General features: G+C 36.9%; 1 protein-coding gene across 6 annotated transcripts in view; it reads right to left on the bottom strand.

Annotated features, from left to right (window-relative positions):
* baiap2a (BAR/IMD domain containing adaptor protein 2a) overlaps positions 1-22,104 on the bottom strand; it is a 98,272-nt gene that overhangs the window by 30,801 nt on the left and 45,367 nt on the right. For all 6 annotated transcript variants that reach the window (XM_077211816.1, XM_077211814.1, XM_077211812.1 and 3 more), the window contains exons 4-5: positions 4,298-4,359; positions 3,215-3,286 (exon numbers count right to left, since the gene is read on the bottom strand). In XM_077211816.1, coding sequence (XP_077067931.1) covers positions 3,215-3,286; positions 4,298-4,359 — 134 coding nt within the window. The remainder of the gene's footprint in view (positions 1-3,214; positions 3,287-4,297; positions 4,360-22,104) is intronic.

Genomic DNA, 22,104 nt, shown 5'->3' with positions numbered 1-22,104 from the left:
ACATGGCTCATGGCCAAATTCTGGAGGCCGATACACTTGGATGGAAACATTTCTAGATATAAGAATCTTCGCACATCCTACACAAGGTACGCCGAGAGAATGATCTCTAGACTACACGTCTATAAATAGTTTGGCAGCTCAACCAGATTCTTGCACAGCAGGAATGTGTCTACAAAGACAGCGTTACATGTGAGGGATGGAGCAATCGCTCTATCTTCAGCGAGAGAAAGGAAGTTTCTGCTTTGCCAGCCATGATCCCCTTTTCTCACCACATGAATGATTCACAAAGCACAACAGGAATAAATATAAATCAAATCTAATGTGTTATGGATCATGATTTCTACAAGAGATGGAGCGTGTGGCTGGTTAACTTCAGTCAAAGGGTTAGTTCACCCCAAAAATTTAAATTATCATATAATTTACTCACCCTCAAGCCACCATAGGTTTATATGACCGTCTTCTTTCAGCCTAACACAGTTAGTATTAAAAATATCCTGGCTGGCTATCCTTCCTAGCTTTATAATGGGAGTGAATAGTACCTTATTTTTGAAGCCCAAAAAAGCACATCCATCCATCATAAAAGTAATGCATAGGGAGTTAATAAAGGATTCTAGTTTATAAAGTTACAATTAAGGATATTTTTCAGACAAAAACGCATTGTTTCGCTTCAGAAGGCCTTTATTAACCCCCTGGAGCCGTATGGATTACTTTTATGATGGATGGATGCGCTTTGTTGGGCTTCAAAATCTCATTTACTATTCACTCCCATTATAAAGTTTGGAAGAGCCAGGATATTTTTTAATATAACTCTGATTGTGTTTGGCTGAAAGAAAAAAAAGTCATAGACACCTAGGAAGGCTTGAGGGTGAGTAAATTATGGGATAATTTATTTTTATTTTTGGGTGAAGTAACCATTAATAGTTAAAAGCACTCATCATTGAGTTGTTGTGGGCAGAACAGAACAGAACATACATTTGGAACCTTTGAACCATATTTAAACGTTTTGTCACAGTAAATATTTATAAAACTGTGTTCTTACAGCAGCAGCACCACAAAATTAATATCATAATAACCTTACAGACCTAAATAGAGACTCCAAAGCAGGAACTCAACATGTTTACACAGAATGTGCAGACTGAGGAAAAATACAAATAAATTGTTGGGTTTCCAAGGGGAACGACTGCAGAGCCCTCTCTACAGAACTAAAGCAAGACAGCAAGGCATTAATTTCATCTGAATACAATGTGATGACAAGTGACGCCCAATCCCAGTCGCCCAACCCCCCCCACCCCCCCAAATGAACTGCTCTACACAGCTCCTCTCCAACCCACTCACTGTCTAAAGATATCTCTCTCAGCACTGCTCCAAACATACTTTAATCTCCCGCAAATTGTATACTTTCATTTGTTTAAAATAGTGGAAACAGGAATGAGGGGACAACAGGGCCGTTGCTAAAACAAGAAAGCAAGACCAATGTCTGAAGATGTAGATCTTCAAGATCTTTGGGTATGTTTGGAATTGCATACTACATACTAAGAAAGTAGTTAACATACATATAATACACACGCACATATACACACACACAGGTAGAGTCCACTCTTAAAAATAAAGGTTCCAAAACTGTTTTTTTCCCCCAGCAAGGAGCCACAGAAGAACCATTTTGGGATCCCCAAAGAACCTTTTATAGTTAACAGTTCTTAAAAGTACAATTTCTTTTTTTTTTTTTTTTTGTGTGAAGAATATTTTAATAACCTAAAGAACCTTTTTGTGGAATGAAAAGATTCCAAGGATTTTAAAGGTTCTTCATGGAACCATCAATGCCAATAAAGAACCTTTATTATTAAGAGTGTATGGCGCTTGCAACGCCAAGGTTGTGTGTTTGAATCAAAGGAAACCAATTTACAGATAAGTTGCTTTGGTTAAAATAATCTGCCAAATGCAGAAATATAAGGCAGCGGCTATTAACACTAAGTGCAAATAGTGACAGATTCTATTTACACTATGTAAAAATATCAGTATTTTCTTTGCAATAAGTGTAAATAGTAGTTAAATGCTATTTACATTTATAAATGGTGGCAGAAACTATTTGCACCTCACTGTTGTTGTACATTAAAATGTATGCAATAATAAAAGTGTAAATGATTATATTTATAAAAATTATTAAATGATGCAGGGATCCCTACACCAACACCTAACCCTAACCGATAAACACTTGATTATTAAACACACGTTAGACAATTTATTTCCACTTTTCGAATATATTCTTCATTTTTATTGAAAGTAAATGCCTTTCTGATCTGATATGTGATGGGAAAATGAAGTAGAGTGAGTTCGGCAAAAGCCGGATTCGAAGTTGGGTCAAATTGCGTCAGCTTTTTTACCACGCATCTTACCCCTACACTATTGCTACTGTACAATTCAGCGTCCTCTGTAATTTTGTCTGGCCCACCAAACGTCAGTGGGTGGAGTTAGTGTAAATAGCCTCTGTCAACAAGGCGGGCTGTTTGGACATAGTGTAAATAGACACTCCGTAAATATAAACTGTTTGCAAATTAACTTCTTCATTTGCCAAAATGTGGAGTTTATAATCAAAACAGCAAAAACAGTGGCAGCAAAGTCATCCAGATTTTTTACATATTTTTGGCTCCATGTTTCATCAGACTGCCAAGAGGCAAGGCAAAATTTGACTCAAAAATGATAAATAACCCTTTTTAACTACCATTCAAAAGTTTGGCATCAGTAAGATAAAAAAAGGGAAAGAAATTAATACTTAAGTATTAATTACAGTTTTTTTTTGCATACATGATAAGCATAAGAGACTTCTATCAAAAATATAAAAAAATCTCACCAACCCGAACTGACGAAAACGTTGTTTGAAATGGTAACTGGATGCTATGTGTGGCATTACAGATACAAAATATTTAAGCATCCCACTAGTCTTTATACTTTTAAAGTCAAACTAAAACACCATTTTCAATCAATCCATAATCTGATGCATTTCCAACTGAAACGAAAAAACGCAGATTGGTTTTATTAATCAGAAACTAAATGGATAGTGAAAAGTGTGTGTGCGGAGTGTGTGTGTGTTTGTTGTGCCAATCAGTGCCCAAAATGTGTATTACTAAAGTAGAGGAGAAGCACTTCTGTTCAGAGTGTTAGTGAGCTCAATGTGCGTCTGTCAGCCTGTGAGGAGTGGGATGAGGTGCGGACTCACAGTCAGGTATCTCGCGTCCAACTCCACCTTCTTCTCCAGCTCCGACAGCAGCTCGTTGTGGAAGCATTTCAACTGCAAAAACAAAAAGCAGAAAAATTGAGTGAAGTTCGTTGAATTGACTTTTTTATTAACCTGAAAGCTCAGATTTGTGCAGATTATACCATGATATATGGGTTCAAATACACCATCGACAGCATTTTTAGAATAATGTTGATTAGCACAGAAACTAAATATTCATCCCTCAGTTTGTTTTTAAAAGAAAAAAAAATAATTAGTTATACTTTATTTTAAGGTGTCCTTACGGTGCAATTATACATTTAAGCACCAAGTACTATTACTATACATGTAGAATTAGGGGCCGTTAACATGATACCATTTTCAGCTAGAAACAGAAAACATTTATGTGTTTTGGTCGTTTTAGTCTTTTTAAAAAAGGTTTCAAAGTGAATGTTTATGAAAACGATACCGTTATTTCAGTGTAAACTTCAAAAACATGAATCTGTGAAAACGGTGAAATCATGTGCATGTGTATTACGCGTTTACTCTATAGGTGTGTAGTGTTTCTTTACAAAGTGACATCGCCAACTTCTGGCCTGGAAGAATTATACAGCGTTTTTATTGGTTTTCAAGGATCTGTGTGAACGGGGATTGTTTTACAACATTGTCATATGTACGTGAAAAATGCAAAAGGAAAAACCTTTCCATTTTTAGGACATCATTTTAGGGTAAACATACCCTTTATGCATCATTTACTGTTATTAATGCAGTAATTACATTAAAGTGTTGCCTGCTGTGGTTACGGTAACAAATGCAACTGAAGTAAAGGTTTTTACAGTAGAAACATTGAGTTTTGATTAAGCGGTTACATTAATTATTCAGTGAAAACATCTTTATTTCAACTGAAAACTTGTAAATACTCCTCTTGATGCAATTCCTATGGGTGGAGTTTGCTTTACAGCTAAAGTTAGCTGTTTAAACTTGTAGTGAACCTGCAAACATGTCAAAAACAGTTGTAATGTAATCTATGCTAAATAATCCTTTAATAAAGAGGAGAAATGGACTGTGTGTGAGAAGGATACACACCATTTCCTCTAACTGCACTTGAATCTGCCGGTGGACCTCTGCCATCTGGAAAAGCACGTCCCCTGCAGAGAAGAGGGACAGACGTCCGTTAAGAGAGAGGACAACAGGAAATGGACTCATAATCATGTGATTCAAGTGAGAAAAAAAAAATGTAGTAAGGTTAAAGAGACTGATCGAGTTAGTGTGGTTTAGGCAAGAAAGAAAGAAAGATAGATGGAGGGAGAGAAGCAAGATAAGTCCTAACGTGCATTATAACCATGCCATCGCACTGACCACACACACACCACAGACGGGCAAACATGGGGACAATGACACGGTCAAAAGACATTAAACAATGAGACAGAGACATGAACGACATGATGGAAGGGTGGAGAACAAATAAAGAGACTCGGATGAGCAAGAATAGAAAGCATTTCAAAACAGGATTTGAACATTTCAGTGTATAGGAAAGGAATATTTCACCGCAAAATTAAAATTCTGTCATTATTTACTCACCATATGCAGTTATTTTTTCTGAGGAAAGCTATCATATGACTTCAGAAGACTAGCGCTTTTAATTATGGTTTTTGGGGGACATTTGACAGGCATGGTCACTTTGAACTACTATTTTGTGGAAAAGATTATTTTGTGCGAGTGTGTTTGTGTTCCACAGAGAAAAATAACAGCATATGGGTTTGGTTGGGAATGACACGAATGTCAGTAAATACTGACAGGATTTACATTTGATTGAAGTGTTCATTCAAACAAAACCAAATAACTATTGATTGTGAATCGGAAATCACTTTCATTTGTCTTTTAATTTAATTTAATTTTTTAAAGTGCTTCTCCTGCAGGATGACTGTCAGAATGTTGTGAAACTTATTGCTGAAGAGTAAAGAAAACAGGAAGAAAAAAAAAAGAAACAAAGAAAGGCCATGCAGCTGGTGGAAGTTGTTTTAATATACCTACATGCTGCTGCTTCTGAATATGCAATGCAGTGTGAAGAAAGGAACAGACAGTGAGCAGAGCACAGAGAAGACCTTTGAAGAGAACACACAGCAATGGAAGACAACAGCGAGCCGGCCTGACCTCCGCCCATCTCGGCACGCCAGCCTAAAGTTAGGTGGTACAGAACGTATCTAAGCACGGTGCAAAGCCGATTTAGTGTTTGCGGGTGCTGAACACTTTGGACTGACTGTTAGACCACCAAGTATAGTGTAGCAACGCACATCGGATCCCCGTTCATTTGTTTACACCACATACGCATGATTGAAGATCTCTCGCTGAAGAGTACAAGCATTGGGCTCAGAAAAGCAGTCTGTTGTTTACTCCTGGAGAGATTAATGATGACCAGTTCGCCCAAAAATTAAAGTAGGTCATCATTCATTCATCTTCATCATGTCCCAAACCCATTTTCCTTCCATGGAAAACAAAAGGAGATGTTTAGCCGAATGTTCAGGCTGCTCTTTTCCATACTACAACAAAAGCTGAAAGAGGTCCGGGCTGTCAAGCTCTAAAAAGCGTGAAAGGCTAATGGTCGATGTGAACCTGATATATATATATATATATATATATATATATATATGATATATAACATCAAACTATTTAAAGTTAGAAAATAAGACGTTTCAATTATATTTAGGTAGCACTTTATTTGACAGTCCTGCTCCCCATGTACATACTTGCTATAGTAACTACAATAACTGAGTAATAACTACATACTAACCCTGAACCTACTCCTAAACCTATCCTTTACCCATGTAGTTACCTTATATTACCCATTACTTTCTAAGTTAAGTTCTCTGTAAGTATATGTAAGTGCACCTACTGTTAAATAAAGAAATGGATGAAATGGATATGTATTTTACTCAATATTTACTAAATTAGAAATAGTTAGTAAATTAATCAATTATGAAAAAATTAACATGCAAAACATTAAGAAAAACTGTTAAAAACAAGACTAAATGGTATAAGTCTGTGCGAACTGGGAATCATATTTTCTCAAATAAAAGACCAGCAATGCTAATTTTACATATAATACACAGTGAAGATGAAATTAATATGGCATAGTGGCCAACTGGATATAGTGCACCACTGTTTGAAATCAAGGATATAAAGTTGCTATTAGACAGAACTGTTAGACAAAGACATTAAACTAATGACGACAGAGAATGGAGGCTCCGGAATGGGTGCAGTCAAAATAAAAGTCCTGGTACTGTCATAATAAAAGTCTAACACTTATCGGGCAAACAGAAAAACTTTTTATACAATGCTAAAAAAAAAAAAAAAAAAAAAAAAAAAAAGCCAAATATCGACCTTTGACTACTAGTAATTAATGCACATCCTGATTATGCAGAGTTAGATACCTTCCTGGATCAACATATTTTGTTGATAATGGAACAACATTCCTGCCCGAAAATGTAGTCCTATCCCTACCCTTAAACCTAACCCTACACCTAACTTATTGCACCTAAGCCTGGCTGTAAGCCTAAACTTGACATGTTAAACTTCCATGAACATGTTACACTGGCGAAATCAGGTTCTTCAGTACACATAACATAAAAGTCCCATATTCACAGTCTTTAAAAGGCATATGACAGCTTTGTGAGACAAACAGACCCAAATTCAAGTCATTCGATTCCAAAAAGTGTGTTTGTAGTCACTGATCAAGCTATTGACTCTTGTTAACTTTGAAAATGTGAAACCGTGAAAGAGATTTAACTTCTATAGAGGGAGAGGAAAGTTTTTTCCTCACACAAAGCTGTGGTATAACCTCAGAAGACTGGGAATATGCACTGATCATTTTGTTCTTTTCGGAGCTTGACACACATTTGCCATATGGAAAAGAGCGTTTATATTCTTCAAAATATCTCCTTTCATGCGCCATGGAAAACATAAGTCAATGGGTGAACTATCCCTCTCCATACAACTGTTACAGGCCACTAGTTTAAGTTGACCCTGTAATCTTAATTATGATCTCTATGTGCTGCCAGACAAAAACAAAAAAAAAAACAGATGCATTTAAATGAGCATTGCAGTCCATACTCATTCAGCCAAGCAAACACAGTGTGAGAAAGCTGTACAAAACAAGAACAAAAACAGGCTAGATTCAGAACAGAGGGAACAAGGTACTACTTTAATAACACAAAATTGTTCATTCCTTCATTTATTCATTTTCATTTCATTTCTCGAATGTAAGAAAATGCACAATAATTCACACATTTCCATTCTCATCATAAGCTTATTGGAAACATTACTTTAACAGTGATGATAAATCAAAGGAATAGCTATCAAATCACAAGAGTGAAACCGGTAACTATGTGGGTGGTTGATGAGTGTTGCTTTTTATCTGTCCTGGGCATAAATGCTGTTAATAAAATGGTGGGTAACATTTTACAATATTTCTTTATTAACATTATGCATCTCCTTACAATGATCAGTTTTACAGCATTATTAATGTGGGTGAATGTACTAATGTGAATTTATAAAAATTAATATATAAAAAATTAACTAGTATATAACATTAATAAATGTTGTGAACTTATTGTTTCTCTTAGTTCATGTGAACTATCGCGTTAAAGGCACAATATGTAAGTTTCACCGCTAGAGCTCGCTTATTCAAAACAATAACAAAGATGTAGCTTGATGAGACGGTGATGGAGCGTGGAATCATGGGAGGTGCCGCGCTCACCTCTACGACAGTTTTTTTTTATGGTTTTATCTGAACCCACAGCAAACGATTATGAATAATTGTGGTCCATCACAAATGTGCAAAACAAACAACTCTAGCTTGACGTTACCTGTGATCGTTGGCTTTGATGCTATACAACTACTACTTGCGCATTTCTTTTTTATATGGTGCAGAATGATGACATCATGTAATCCCCTCCTGGACAAACCATCAGATCAGACTTTAAAACAGTGGTTCCCTCATTTCTGCAGCCTAAACCGATTAAAGGGAATCAGCCGTGCTCACCAGCCTCAAGGCTTACAAACTAAAGAGGTATTTTGACTGGTCTTAGTGCTGGGATCAATTCACACGCAGATACACACGTACACACACTACAGCGAAGTCTGTACACACAGTGTTCAGTGATCCTTGGAGAGTCTTTGGCCACTCAATCGTTCCTCCTCACCGTGCATTAAGACAATACAGACACACGTCCTCTTCCTGGCAGATTCGTAACATTTTTAGTTGTTTGGAACTTCTTAATTATTGCCCTGATGGTGGAAATGGGGATTTTCAATTCTTTAGCTATTTTCTTACAGCCATTTTCTATTTTGTGAAGCTCAACAATCTTTTGATGCACATCAGAATATTCTTTGGTTTTACTCATTGTGATGATGATTAAGGGATTTTGGCCTTTGTGTTTCCTCATATTTAAACTCCTGTGAAACAAGAAGTCATAGCTAGACAATTTCATGTTGCTAGCCACCCTGGTATGCTAAAAATGTAAATATTAATAGGAATATACTTCAGAGATATTTTACTCATTAAAAATTCTTGGGGTGCCATATATGTTTCACAGGAGTTTAAATATGAGGAAACACCAAGGCCAAAATCAAATAAAAATATGATATGCTTTATCAACCCTTACATTTATCATGAGATTATGTAAAACAACAACTTTAATTCATCAAAATCCATATCCAAGTGAGTGGACAGTATGTATGAACTCCATTTTAAATATATATATTTTTAAATTAATATAAATTAATAGATACTATGAACAAAAAAAAAATCAGTACAACACTGACTAAGACTCCAACATGTTGCTATGGTTACCAGCACATCAAGCATGCCATGTTCAGGAGTGACTCATGTATTTCATACTCACTTAACAATGATTTAGAGGATTAAATCCTGCATTTAAATGAGACTCCCAAAACTCAACAGCGTGCATGTGGCCACAAAGACACACAGACACACCCAAACCTTCCTTCCTCAATCCACTTTTAGATCATTTATTCAAACGGATGAAAAATCTGATTTGGTTTGGCTCGGCTCGAGTCAAAAGTAACTTGATCTGAGGCAGTTACCGAATTAATACTAGTAAAAAATATTGATATCTGACCATTAGTCTGGTATGTTGTAAAAGATGTGTAGTGACTTTTTACAGCAAAAACACACTAACATCCTTTCAGAAAACTTGACTCGGCTTTGATGTGTCTGACAGGAGCTCTTTGCATGCAGGTACTCGAAGCTCTTTTAAAAACGGACTTGTGACATCCGCATTCCTTCTGCTTTACGCACAGCTGCATCACACACACACACACACACACACACACACACACACACACACACACACACACACACACACACACACACACACACACACACACACACACACACACACACACACACACACACACACACACACACACACACACACACACACACACACACAGTCAGCAGGTTCTCTCTTGCATGAAAGAAACTATCAAATTAAATAAATACATAATAAAATAAAACTATGAAGCAGGTTTGAGAAAACATTTTAAAATAAATAAAAATAAAGTCATAATAAAATGAATAATAACATTTATTATGATTATTAATATCAATATATTTATATTACTAATTCTACCACTACTACTAATAATAATAATAAATAATAAATACAAATTCAATATTTATGATGCTGATCATTATGATGGTTATCATGATATTTATTATAATTATCATTAGTCTTAATATTAGGAGAGAAATAAAAAATAACATATATTAGAAAATGGTAATAAAATATGACAAGAACTCAGAATTATCAAAACAGTTGATATTTCACTGGTTTTGGTCATCCTTCTGTTATAGTGTATCAAGTGAATTAGGTTGAATCTCTGTTAGCTGTTACATTTAAGTACACAATTAGATAATACCAATTTAGGTCAAACAATTATCAAGCGATGCTTAATTTGGTTCAGTCTGTGGTGTAAAATGTTGCATTAGCAATTAAAGAAAAAACACTTAAGCAAAACATGGTCAGGTCAAAGTGTCTGAATAGTTTTTGGTCCCAAATTTTTATAAATTATACTTATTATAATAAGTATTATTATTATTATAAATGAGCCTGTTTTATATATATATATAATTTTATTACTATCAATAATAAAAATACTACAAATATTACTAATAATAATTTAGGTGATCTTAAAACTCTACAATAAAACTTAAAATAATAATAATAATAATAATAATAATAATCATTATTATAATAATTATTATTTTATTCTTACAACATTTACTACTACTACTACTATTACTAATAATAATAATAATAATAATCATAATCATAATAATAATAATAAATATATAAATACAATATTCGTAATGATGATACATTATTATTATAATTATCATTACTATCATTTTTATTAAGAATACAAATTCTATGATAATAATACTAATAATTATTCTTTTATTACTATTTATTATTATTAATTTAACCATTTTTTATGATTTTGCCAAAAGTAGTGAAATACATTTTTAAATAATTTTTAATAATTATAGATTTTATTAGGACAGCTTATCAAATAAGAAATGTAAAACTCTCCCTCTCTGTCGCAACTAGCAGAGAACAACAGATACCGGTCAGTCAGTAGAGCAGGTTGTCTTGGGAAAATCTGCGCCTGTAGTCTTGCATGTCTCTACACGGACAGAAAAATGTGTGAGAAAAAAACAACATTTGGATTGAGTCCATCTAGTCAAATAAGTCGCCCCAAACTTCCTGTCCCAGCCTCACCTCACCGGCTCTATGCAAACATGCATGTGAGAATATCTGAAGAGTGTCATCATCGTTTATGAAACTAACGCAGGTAGCGGAGAGACGCGGCAGCCGCAGGCAAACCCGACAGGCCGGACCAGTCTGGGAAGAGGAGAACGAGTGAATCACTGACAATGGTCAAGTGTGGATCGCTGCAGGGTGTCATGGAAACAGTCGAAACGTTGAGGCTTCCAGCCAAACCGAGATTCTGAAGAACAAAATGGAGGACTTTGTTTATCAGCTTAACAGAGATGCGTAGCCTCCTTTGTCTTTTTGTTTAGAAAGCAGATTACATCACTCCCTATGGTGCAGCTTCTGACAAAACGCATGTATCCCATGGTGCACTGGTGCATCTAGTACATCAAATAGTACTTCGTAGTGTCATACAGTATTCTGCATGCATGCAGTGCTCATTCACACATGCAGTGACTTTAAACACTGGAAGCTGTCAAGTGGCTGTATTGTTGTTGGCAATACTCATACTCTGATGTTATTGGTGGGCTGCGTTACAATGGAAAATATGATCACAAATGAGATGTATTGTCAGTTTAAATAAGACGTTGTTTTTTTTTACAAGTTTTCTTGCTGGTAAAAGTGTACATTATGCAAGTGTTTGTACACTCAAAAAATGAACGAGGAAGGTTGTGCACTTTACATAATATATTTATATTTAGTTTACTTATAATAATTGTGTTTTTTGACTTGTCCAAGGAAATTATGTCTCAACTTAACAGTACAAAATCCTAACGCGTTGTCTAAACACAAACCATTTATGTTAAGTAAAAAATTACATCCAGAGGGTGGCGCTATAGTGCGACGCCAACTGCCATTTTGCCCTAACTTAATTTGATTGAGTTTAATCTGCTTAAATATATGTAAAATTTAAGTTTACTTAATCCGTTTGTGTTGGATTACATGATTGATTTGTGTTGCATTAACTGCAACTGGGCGGTGCTTGTTAGTTCCCAGCATGCTTTGCATATGGTTGAATTAAGAGAATAAATGTTAAAATTAAGTGTTATTTTATGTTTTTTTTTTTAAATGAGAAAAGGGGAAGACTTGATAGTGTGTAATTGTTTAATGTTCAATTATATTGGAATTATTAGAACCATTTAAATTACAGTGGGTTACCATTGTGGAGAAAAGTGGAGCATTTTGTTTGACTGTGGACTGATTTAATTATTTTCTACTGCTTTGGTCTGAGGAGCATGTAAATCTTAGCATTTAAGATGCTAATATGTGCTACTGCTAGCAAATAGCTAGCTATAGTCTATCAATTCAATTATGTGTCACTAAAATAAATGAAATATTAATGGATGAATGAATATATAAAATACCTGAATCATGTCAGGAAGCCTTTAAAAATTCACTTTGAGACTACTTAAATTTGGTCGCTTAAAATGACTTAATTCCATGATGTTGAAGTTACATGAACAAATTATGTTTGTTTAACGTCACCCAGTTATGTGGAACCTGTTGACAAAATAAAATTAATTAAAGCCAACATATCATTTTTTTGAGTGTATATAATTTGCAGCAGTGCATGATACATTGTGTACAAGATGAACGATTATCAACATACGAATTAAACTCCCAGAATGACGACAATTCATGGTTTTCCACACGTTTTCCCTATTTATAGAGACAAATCATACAGAAAAGAAAAAAAAAATAGGTGCTGGTATTCTGGAATACGATGTATTGCAGAAATGAACATGCTCGATAGTTATGGTGGACCCCTCAAAATACAGTAAATAATTCTAGATACTTTATATTATAAATGATTGTTCTTTTTCGTCAACTGGTTGGGAAAAATCAGGAATACAGTGGTTAACTGAACATAAAATAGCACTGTGCAACTTTGTTTCTGACAACCACTTGTCATGGAGAAAAAAAGTGAAAAAAAGTGAAACAGTATTTAAATATTTTCAAACAACCAATCAGATTTTTGTATTTGCTACTATTGTGTGTATCTAACATCAAATATTTAAAGATGACATTTTCAAACATTTGTTTACACCTATACATTTTTACATTTAAATCTGAACTAAAACATGCCACCGAGTAAAGTATCTAAATATGGGTTGAAAATGTTCTGATTCTTGATTATTGTTCTTCATAGTTGTGTGCTTTTGCACTTTGATTTTTTGGAATCATTTGTTTGCTTCATACAATTTTACTGTGTTTTGTTTTTATTTTTTATTTTTTATAACAAAGATAACCGTGATCATTTAAATACAATAAAGATTAGATTACATTAGATTAGATTAGATTCAACTTTATTCGACAATAAAGTTGAATCTAATCTAATCTAATCTTTATTGTATTTAAATGATCACGGTTATCTTTGTTATAAAAAATAAAAAAAACTCAATAAGAGGACAGCACTGAAGTTGAATTATCTTTTTTAGCTTGTGTTTGTAATGTAATTAAATACCATGATAAAGTTTCAGCAATTATCGTGATATGAAAATTTGATACTGCCACGGTAACATTGACGCCTCCAGTTTTCCTTCACTCCACTTAAGTATCTGACAGGAGACAGATCATTTGTGATTAAATGTATTCATTCTTATTGGTTATCGCCACATGGTATTGCTGCTGATTTGTTTAAGTGCCCCATTATATATTCTACCCCCGGATATTACCTGTGTAATATAGCTGTTTGTGAATGTAAAATGTGATCAAAGTGCTCAATAAATCGAGTTTAAATGGTCTCCCAAAACAAAGAACGGATTCTGGACTGCCTGAAAAAAGTCGTCAGTAATTCCAGTCTTACTTCCTGCTCCAACCCATGTAGATTTTTTAACAAATTTTCATAATGGTTTGGTCTTTATTGGCTGCTCATGAACAACGTTGACTTAGAGCTGTGTTCAGAGTAAAACAGAGTAGACCAATCACAACAGACTGGGCAACAGACCAATCAGAGCAGAGTAGACCAATCATAACAAACTGAGCTATCTGACCAATCAGAGCAGAGTAGACCAATCACAATAAACTGGGCCATCTGACCAATCAGAGGAGAATAGACCAATCACAACAGACTGGGTCATCTGACCAATCAGATCAGAGTAGCCCAATCACAATAGACTGAGCTATCTGACCAATCAGAGCAGAGTAGACCAATCACAATAAACTGGGCCATCTGACCAATTAGAGCAGAATATACCAATCACAACAGACTGGGTCATCTGACCAATCAGAGCAGAATAGACCAATTACAATAAACTGGGCCATCTGACCAATCAGAGCAGAATAGACCAACCACAGCAGACTGGGTCATCTGACCAATCAGATCAGAGTAGCCCAATCACAATAGACTGAGCTATCTGACCAATCAGAGCAGAGTAGACCAATCACAATAAACTGGGCCATCTGACCAATTAGAGCAGAATATACCAACCACAACAGACTGGGTCATCTGACCAATCAGATCAGAGTAGCCCAATCACAATAGACTGAGCCATCTGACCAATCAGAGCAGAGTAGACCAATCACAACAGACTGAGCCATCTGACCAATCAGAGCAGAGTAGACCAATCACAACAGACTGAGCTATCTGACCAATCAGAGCAGAGTAGACCAATCACAACAGACTGAGCCATCTGACCAATCAGAGCAGAGTAGACCAATCACAACAGACTGAGCTATCTGACCAATCAGAGCAGAGTAGACCAATCTCAACAGACTGAGCCATCTAACCAATCAGAGCAGAGTAGACCAATCACAACAGACTGAGCCATCTGACCAATCAGAGCAGAGTAGACCAATCACAACAGACTGAGCTATCTGACCAATCAGAGCAGAGTAGACCAATCACAACAGACTGAGCCATCTAACCAATCAGAGCAGAGTAGACCAATCACAACAGACTGAGCTGTCTGACCAATCAGAGCAGAGTAGACCAATCACAACAGACTGAGCTATCTGACCAATCAGAGCAGAGTAGACCAATCACAACAGACTGAGCTATCTGACCAATCAGAGCAGAGTAGACCAATCACAACAGACTGAGCTATCTGACCAATCAGAGCAGAGTAGACCAATCACAACAGACTGAGCGATCTAACCAATCAGAGCAGAGTAGGCTCTTGGAAAGGAGAGGTTTAGATAGACTGAATCCTTCATCTAACCGTTTCAGACACTGTGAGAAAAGGGTTGATGCTATAATTTATGAGACATTAAAGTGTTTTTCAACTTTGGATGCATGTAAACCTATTGTCGGAGACCTCAAAAACAAAATTAGAAACATTTAAAATAGCATAGGGGCACTTCAAACATTTCTCAACCATTTTTTCATTAAACAATTGCCAATGCTTTGTTTCTGCAAACCGCAGCATGTGTGAATGTCCGGCATCTTGCATCTGCAGTAATGATGCATAATCATTGCTGAGCCCATATTGCTGCAATTTGCACACTAAACCGACAAGCATGAACAAAATATAGAGGAAAAGCATTGTAAATCTTCTTATCAGCACAATCTTTTGCGATGCAGAGTTTTGAGAAGCCGAACACAAACATCAAATTATTTTCTGCTCACAGCTGCAGTTTTTTCATGCAGCATGAGCCTGTTGTTGCGGTTATGCTGCTGCTAAGCTCACATCAGGGGTGTCCAAATCCTGCTCCTGAAGGCCCTACGTCCTGCAGAGTTCAGCTCCAGTCCTAATTAAACACACCTGAACCAGCTCCAGGTCTCCAGGATCCCGGGAAACTTCCAGGCTGGTGTGTTGGAGATAAACTCTGGAGGAAGGTGGACCTGCAGGAGCAGGATTGAAGATGTGTGAAACAGACCAACAACAATTGTAGCTTGCATAGGGAAGTCTGATTCATTTGAACTTAACTGTTTGTTTGGGTGATTCATTTTCGATTAACTAATTTAAAAAAATGATTCACAGAATCACGGTCATCATTTCTAGTGCTACTAGAAGACTTATTGCAGCCAAAAAATATGATTAGCAAAGTTAATTAATTTATTAAATACTTTTTTGTATTTGTATCTGATAGTTTTATCATTATTCGCTTGTCTAGTTTCAAATTTACTTCGCTACTATTTGTTAGCAGTTGAATTGTCAAAAAGTACCGACTTCGGTTCCGAAATTTAAAAATGCGACAATACCAGCCTTTCCCTCTAGCATTTTGAGCACTGTTGAACAGATTGATTGGCCATTGTGTTGACGCGCTCAACATATATGAGTCTGATTGGCCATTGTGTTGACGCGCTCAACATATACAAGTCTGATTGGCCATTGTGTTCACACGCTCAACATATACAAGTCTGATTGGCTATTGTGTTGACGCGCTCAACATATGTGTCTGATTGGCCATTGTGTTGACGCGCTCAACATACACGAGTCTGATTGGGCATTGTGTTGACGCGCTCAACATATATGAGTCTGATTGGCCATTGTGTTGACGCGCTCAACATATACGAGTCTGATTGGCCATTGTGTTGACGCGCTCAACATATACGTGTCTGATTGGCCATTGTGTTGACGCGCTCAACATATACGAGTCTGATTGGCCATTGTGTTCACGCGCTCAACATATACGAGTCTGATTGGCCATTGTGTTCACGTGGTCAACATATACGAGTCTGATTGGCCATTGTGTTCACGTGGTCAACATATACGAGTCTGATTGGCCATTGTGTTGACGCGCTCAACATATACGAGTCTGATTGGCCATTGTGTTGACGCGCTCAACATATATGAGTCTGATTGGCCATTGTGTTCACACGCTCAACATATATGAGTCTGATTTGCCATTGTGTTCGCACGCTCAACATATATGAGTCTGATTGGACATTGTGTTCACACGCTCAACATATATGAGTCTGATTGGCCATTGTGTTCACGTGGTCAACATATGTGTCTGATTGGCCATTGTGTTGACGTGCTCAACATATACGAGTCTGATTGGCCATTGTGTTCACACGCTCAACATATATGAGTCTGATTGGCCATTGTGTTCACGTGGTAAACATATGTGTCTGATTGGCCATTGTGTTGACGCGCTCAACATATACGAGTCTGATTGGCCATTGTGTTGACGCGCTCAACATATACAAGTCTGATTGGCCATTGTGTTGACGCGCTCAACATATACAAGTCTGATTGGCCATTGTGTTGACGCGCTCAACATATACGAGTCTGATTGGACATTGTGTTCACACGCTCAACATATATGAGTCTGATTGGCCATTGTGTTGACACGCTCAACATATATGAGTCTGATTGGCCATTGTGTTCACGCGGTCAACATATATGTTGAGCGCATCAACACAATGGCCAATAAGACACATATATGTACTGTATGTGATTGGCTACAATGATCAACAATGACATATTTGATGCTCTTCACAGGACGCTTACACAGATACACACAGGAGCGTTTGAAATCAGGCGTCTAATATCCCTAATATAGGATCCGCTGATAGACGCCGCTTTCAAACGCTCCAGTGTGTATCTGTGCAAGTGTATCTTCACTCGATGAAGAGTGTCAAAACAAAATGTTTTTGAAGCGTTGATCATTTTAGCCAATCACAGACAAATATGTTGAGCGCGTCAATACAACAGCCAATCACAGACATATTTGTTGAGTGCATCAACACAATGGCCAATCAGAGGCGTTTAAGAATCTGTTCAACAGCGCTCAAAATGCTAGAAAGGAAATGCTGGTATCGTTACATTTGTTTAATTTCGGTACCGAAGTCGATACTTTTGACAAATCTAGTTAGTAGTAAAACAGCCTATAGCGTAACAAAGAAATGTTACAGTACTGTAGCAATGGCCTTTAAAATGCGCTTTGTGGCAATGTGTTTCTGACACATCTAAGGAAATCTGAATCAATGTGCTCTACGCCGAACATGTCACAACAAGACAGAAAAAGGTTTCTTCTAAGAACAGATTGATTTGGAGAATGAGTGTATGGCTAGATAAAATCCTGGATTTCTTTGGATTCTCCTGGATTTTCACTGGAATATTCTCTCCTTTCTAGCAGGTGTATATTTTTCTGGCTAATGGAACCTCATATTAGCTTTATCATAGTGGTTCCACCTCCCGTCAGCAGAGGAGCACAGCCTGTACCGAAAGGATCCCTCGCACTTGGCCTTCACTGCCAAATCTGCCAAAAACTGCAGTTTGGGAGTGCAAGCAGCGCCCCTGTCAGCTCTAATGGCTACATTCACATACTGTGTTGTCTGTCAGGATTACAGACTCTCTCTTATCTCCAACACGTTCTTTTCCCTCTTTTTCTCATCCTCAAATTCTGTAGCTTCTTATGGGGAACAAAGCTGAAAACACAAACAGATGCTCACTCACACAAAACCTTGAAAAACCACAGGAATGGTATGTGTAGTTATTTATTCATTGTAAATGTTGGGATCATATTGTATGTAATGGTGCTTTAACCATGGCACTCCACAGTAAAAGAAAAGATTTGGTCCCACTTTATATTAAGTGTCTTTAACTACTAAGTAATAACATTTAAATTAATTATTTTACACAAAAAAGTGTTTTTAATTGATTGTCTGTTAATGCAACTACTGTACATATTTAAAGACATATAATGTGGGACCAAAGATTTCTTAATGTAAAGTAAACAGATCCTCCATAAATACCAATGTATTTATTCTTATATATATATATATATATATTGCTATATTTGCAGGAAATACAAATAAAAAATAAAGACTAATATAGAAATGCGGTAGTATTTGTTTCTAAAGTTTTTTTCTACCTTCGGATTTTGCCTTTTTATTGGGTCAATAGGACAGGATCTCTGGCCTGACATAGCCTGTCTCCAGCTATTTATATAATTAAACTGCACTTCTCTTTGAGCAATATAATTTTGCTCAGGTATGCGATCACGCACGCACCTCCTCGAACAAGAAAAAAAATGTAGGGCGGGACTTGATTTTGTCCATCAGGAATTGATTGGATGGTTGTGATTTGCTATTGGTGGATCTCATGTGAGTGACCGGTTGATCCCGCCCTCACACCAGTAAACATCATCAGAGAAGAGAAGACGCTCCAAGAGGAAGGAGAGTTTGTTTTGACTGTTTAACACAAAAATACCATGGTATTACCATGTTTTGGGACATGGAGCCATTCTAATTACCATGTTTTGGGACATGGAGCCATTCTAATTACCATTATTGTACCATATGTACATACATACACACACATATATATATATATATATATATATATATATATATATATATATATATATATATACACACATACACACACATACAAATAGAAAAGTTATTTTAAATTGTAACAGCATTTGACAATATTAGTTTTTACTGTATTTTCTATCAAATAAATTCAGCCATTGTGAGTATAAGAGACTTCTTTCAGAAACATTAAAACAATCTTACAGAAAATCATAGAAAAAAAGAGATTTATTTTGTGTATATAATTAAGCCTCTTGAGTTTCAGCCACTACTGATGTGTACCCTGAAATCTCTTTCTAAAAAGCAAGAAAAAAAAATAAATTCCTGTTTTTCATGACATGACCTCTAAGAGAAGTGAGGGTGTGAAGACAAAAAGATCATGATAGTTTTAAAAAAAAAGAAGCAACAGAAAGCAGGCAAGATAAAGAAAGGATATATTATAATAACAGCAATTGAGAGGAAGCCATCTCTGTAATAAAGCACTACAGGATGAAAAGCAGAAAGCCTCTAATTTCACGGGTCTGCAGAAGCTTATTAACTATTCCAGCTCTGAACTCTATGAAAGCCATGCCAGACGCAACATACATATACAAGGCTTTCATGGATCAAGACACTCGGCACATATATGCCAAGACAGCAAATCAAGGGCAAGGTGAGGGAGTGTGTGTGGGCCCTCGTTCTCCCAGCATGCACTGCAGCTCTCGGAAATAGAGCAGGAGAAAGTAGGGCTCCTGGGACCGAGGCACAGGGCTAATAAAAGAGCTCCGCTGCTCTCATTCCGACAGGCCCAAGTGAACACGAGAGAGAGAGAGAGAGAGAGAGAGAGAGAGAGAGAGAGAGAGAGAGAGAGAGAGAGAGAGAGAGAGAGAGAGAGAGAGAGAGAGAGAGAGAGAGAGAGAGAGAGAGAGAGAGAGAGAGAGAGAGAGAGAGAGAGAGAGAGAGAGAGAGAGAGAGAGAGAGAGAGAGAGAGAGAGAGAGAGAGAGATATCATAGGACTCTGTCTATATTCCATTACAAGGAGTGACTGCAATATCTCTGAACTAATTCACTGGCCACTCAACCTAAACCACTGATGGAAGTGCTTCAGACCAGACAGGAAATTAAAACGGCATATCACCACATCATTTGCTGCTCAGAGGGGCGTAAATGCTGATGAGTCCTAATTATGTAACAGTTTCCCCCCCATTATAGACATGGCCGCAGAAACAATCTGAATTTTTTTTATAATTATTGCCTCTTTTCACAATTACAACGATCACAGTCCCTTTAAAGCAAGTCAGATCACTAGGCCAGCCATCTTGGCACCGTGATGCCCATTGGAGCTATTTTCTATCAAAGCAATATCGCACTTTCAAATTATCAATAAAACTGATGAAATGGTATAATGTATTAGCTTCTTTAACAGAAATTATGGCTAAAAGCTTTGGCAGCAATAAGACGAGGCAGTGCCAAATATGAATAAGACTTTTTTTTTTATGCAAGGTGGGACTTCCATTCGGTCTCTGATACTACACTGTTTTAAAAGTCTAGTTGCCATAGAAACACTATGAAAAACCATTCAAAGCTTAAAAATGAAACTTTACACAAATGTCAGTCACTCTGCTTAAAAGTTACGCTTTTAAAAAAGTTTGAACAGCATTGTTAAAGACGACTTCTCTTAGTCATGTCTTCTCTCCTCAGGAAGTTGCTTTCTGTCAGGCATTCGGCACAAGAGTCAAGTGGGTCTTAGCTCATGAATTTTAATTCCAGAAATGTATGTTCTGGGGCCGGTTGCATAAACATTATGTTAAGACAGTGTATTAAGTTCTAGTATGACCCACTAGCAGTTAGTCAGGCAGAGTCAGTCATTTTCGGTATCAAATTAGGCTAATCTACAACAGTCATAATTTGATGTCTATCTTGTAAGACTAGTCTTAAAGGTTTATGCAACCGGGGCCAGGATTGGCTAAAAGGCAGCCGTGGGTAGATAAGAGCTACGTGAGGGGCTTTCGCATCAGAGGAACCAGAGAAAGTCCCAACATCATGCGCGGCTTACGTCACTTCAGAGTTCCTACTGGCGGTGTGAATGCAACCAGGAAAATGTTCCTAAAGGAACCATTAGTTCTCTGGGAACCACATTGGTGGCTAGTTCCTAGAACTACCCGCTGTGAAAGCCCATGGTTAAAGGACTAAAGTGTACTGTTTGTGTTTGTTCAGTCCATTGTTGAAGCAACAGGTTGGCAAATGCTTCTGGTTGGTCTTAATGTGCCCCTATTATGCTATTTTAAAGGTTCCTAATTTTTGTTTTGGAGGTCTCCTGCATCCAAAGGTTTACATGCATCCAAAGGCCAACAAACTCTTTAATTTGCTTATACACTATACATTGTCTGAAAATTCGATAAAGGATTCGGTCTCTCTAAACCCCTGCTTTCCAAGAGCCTACTCTGTTCTGATTGGTCAAATGGCCCAGTCTGTTGTGATCCTCTGGAAGTTCATGCAAAGTGGATTTGCTTTCGCAGCACAGAAAACCGCATCTTCTTGACATGTTGACAGCATGAACCAAACTCTTCCAGGCCTCAGCTACAGCAATGTTCGAGGGCGGGTGAAAGTAGTCGTCATTAGTAGACCATAGGAGGGCATTATGCAAATGTGTTACATTTTTGTGTAAGTATGTAACAGGAAGTGAGACCAGAATTGCTGACGCCTCGTTTCAGGCAGTTCAGAATTAGTTATTTCAATAACTCTATGCGTCATGATCTTTGCAGACCTTTCACATTCACAAACACCTATATAACACAACATGAAAGGCAATATTTGAGAAAGCATAATAGGGGAACTTCAAAGTCAACGCTTCAAGTCTGCGACCTCAAAGCCAGCTTGGGATGTATTGGGTCTCTGGCCTACTAATT

Source organism: Siphateles boraxobius, unplaced genomic scaffold (genome assembly GCF_051911475.1).
Source record: "Siphateles boraxobius isolate OS27281-9 unplaced genomic scaffold, OSU_SipBor_1 66, whole genome shotgun sequence".
In the NCBI taxonomy this organism is placed as follows: Eukaryota; Metazoa; Chordata; class Actinopteri; order Cypriniformes; family Leuciscidae; genus Siphateles; species Siphateles boraxobius.
The sequence above is the reverse complement of the archived record's forward strand: the minus strand, read 5'-3'. Positions and strand labels throughout refer to the sequence as shown.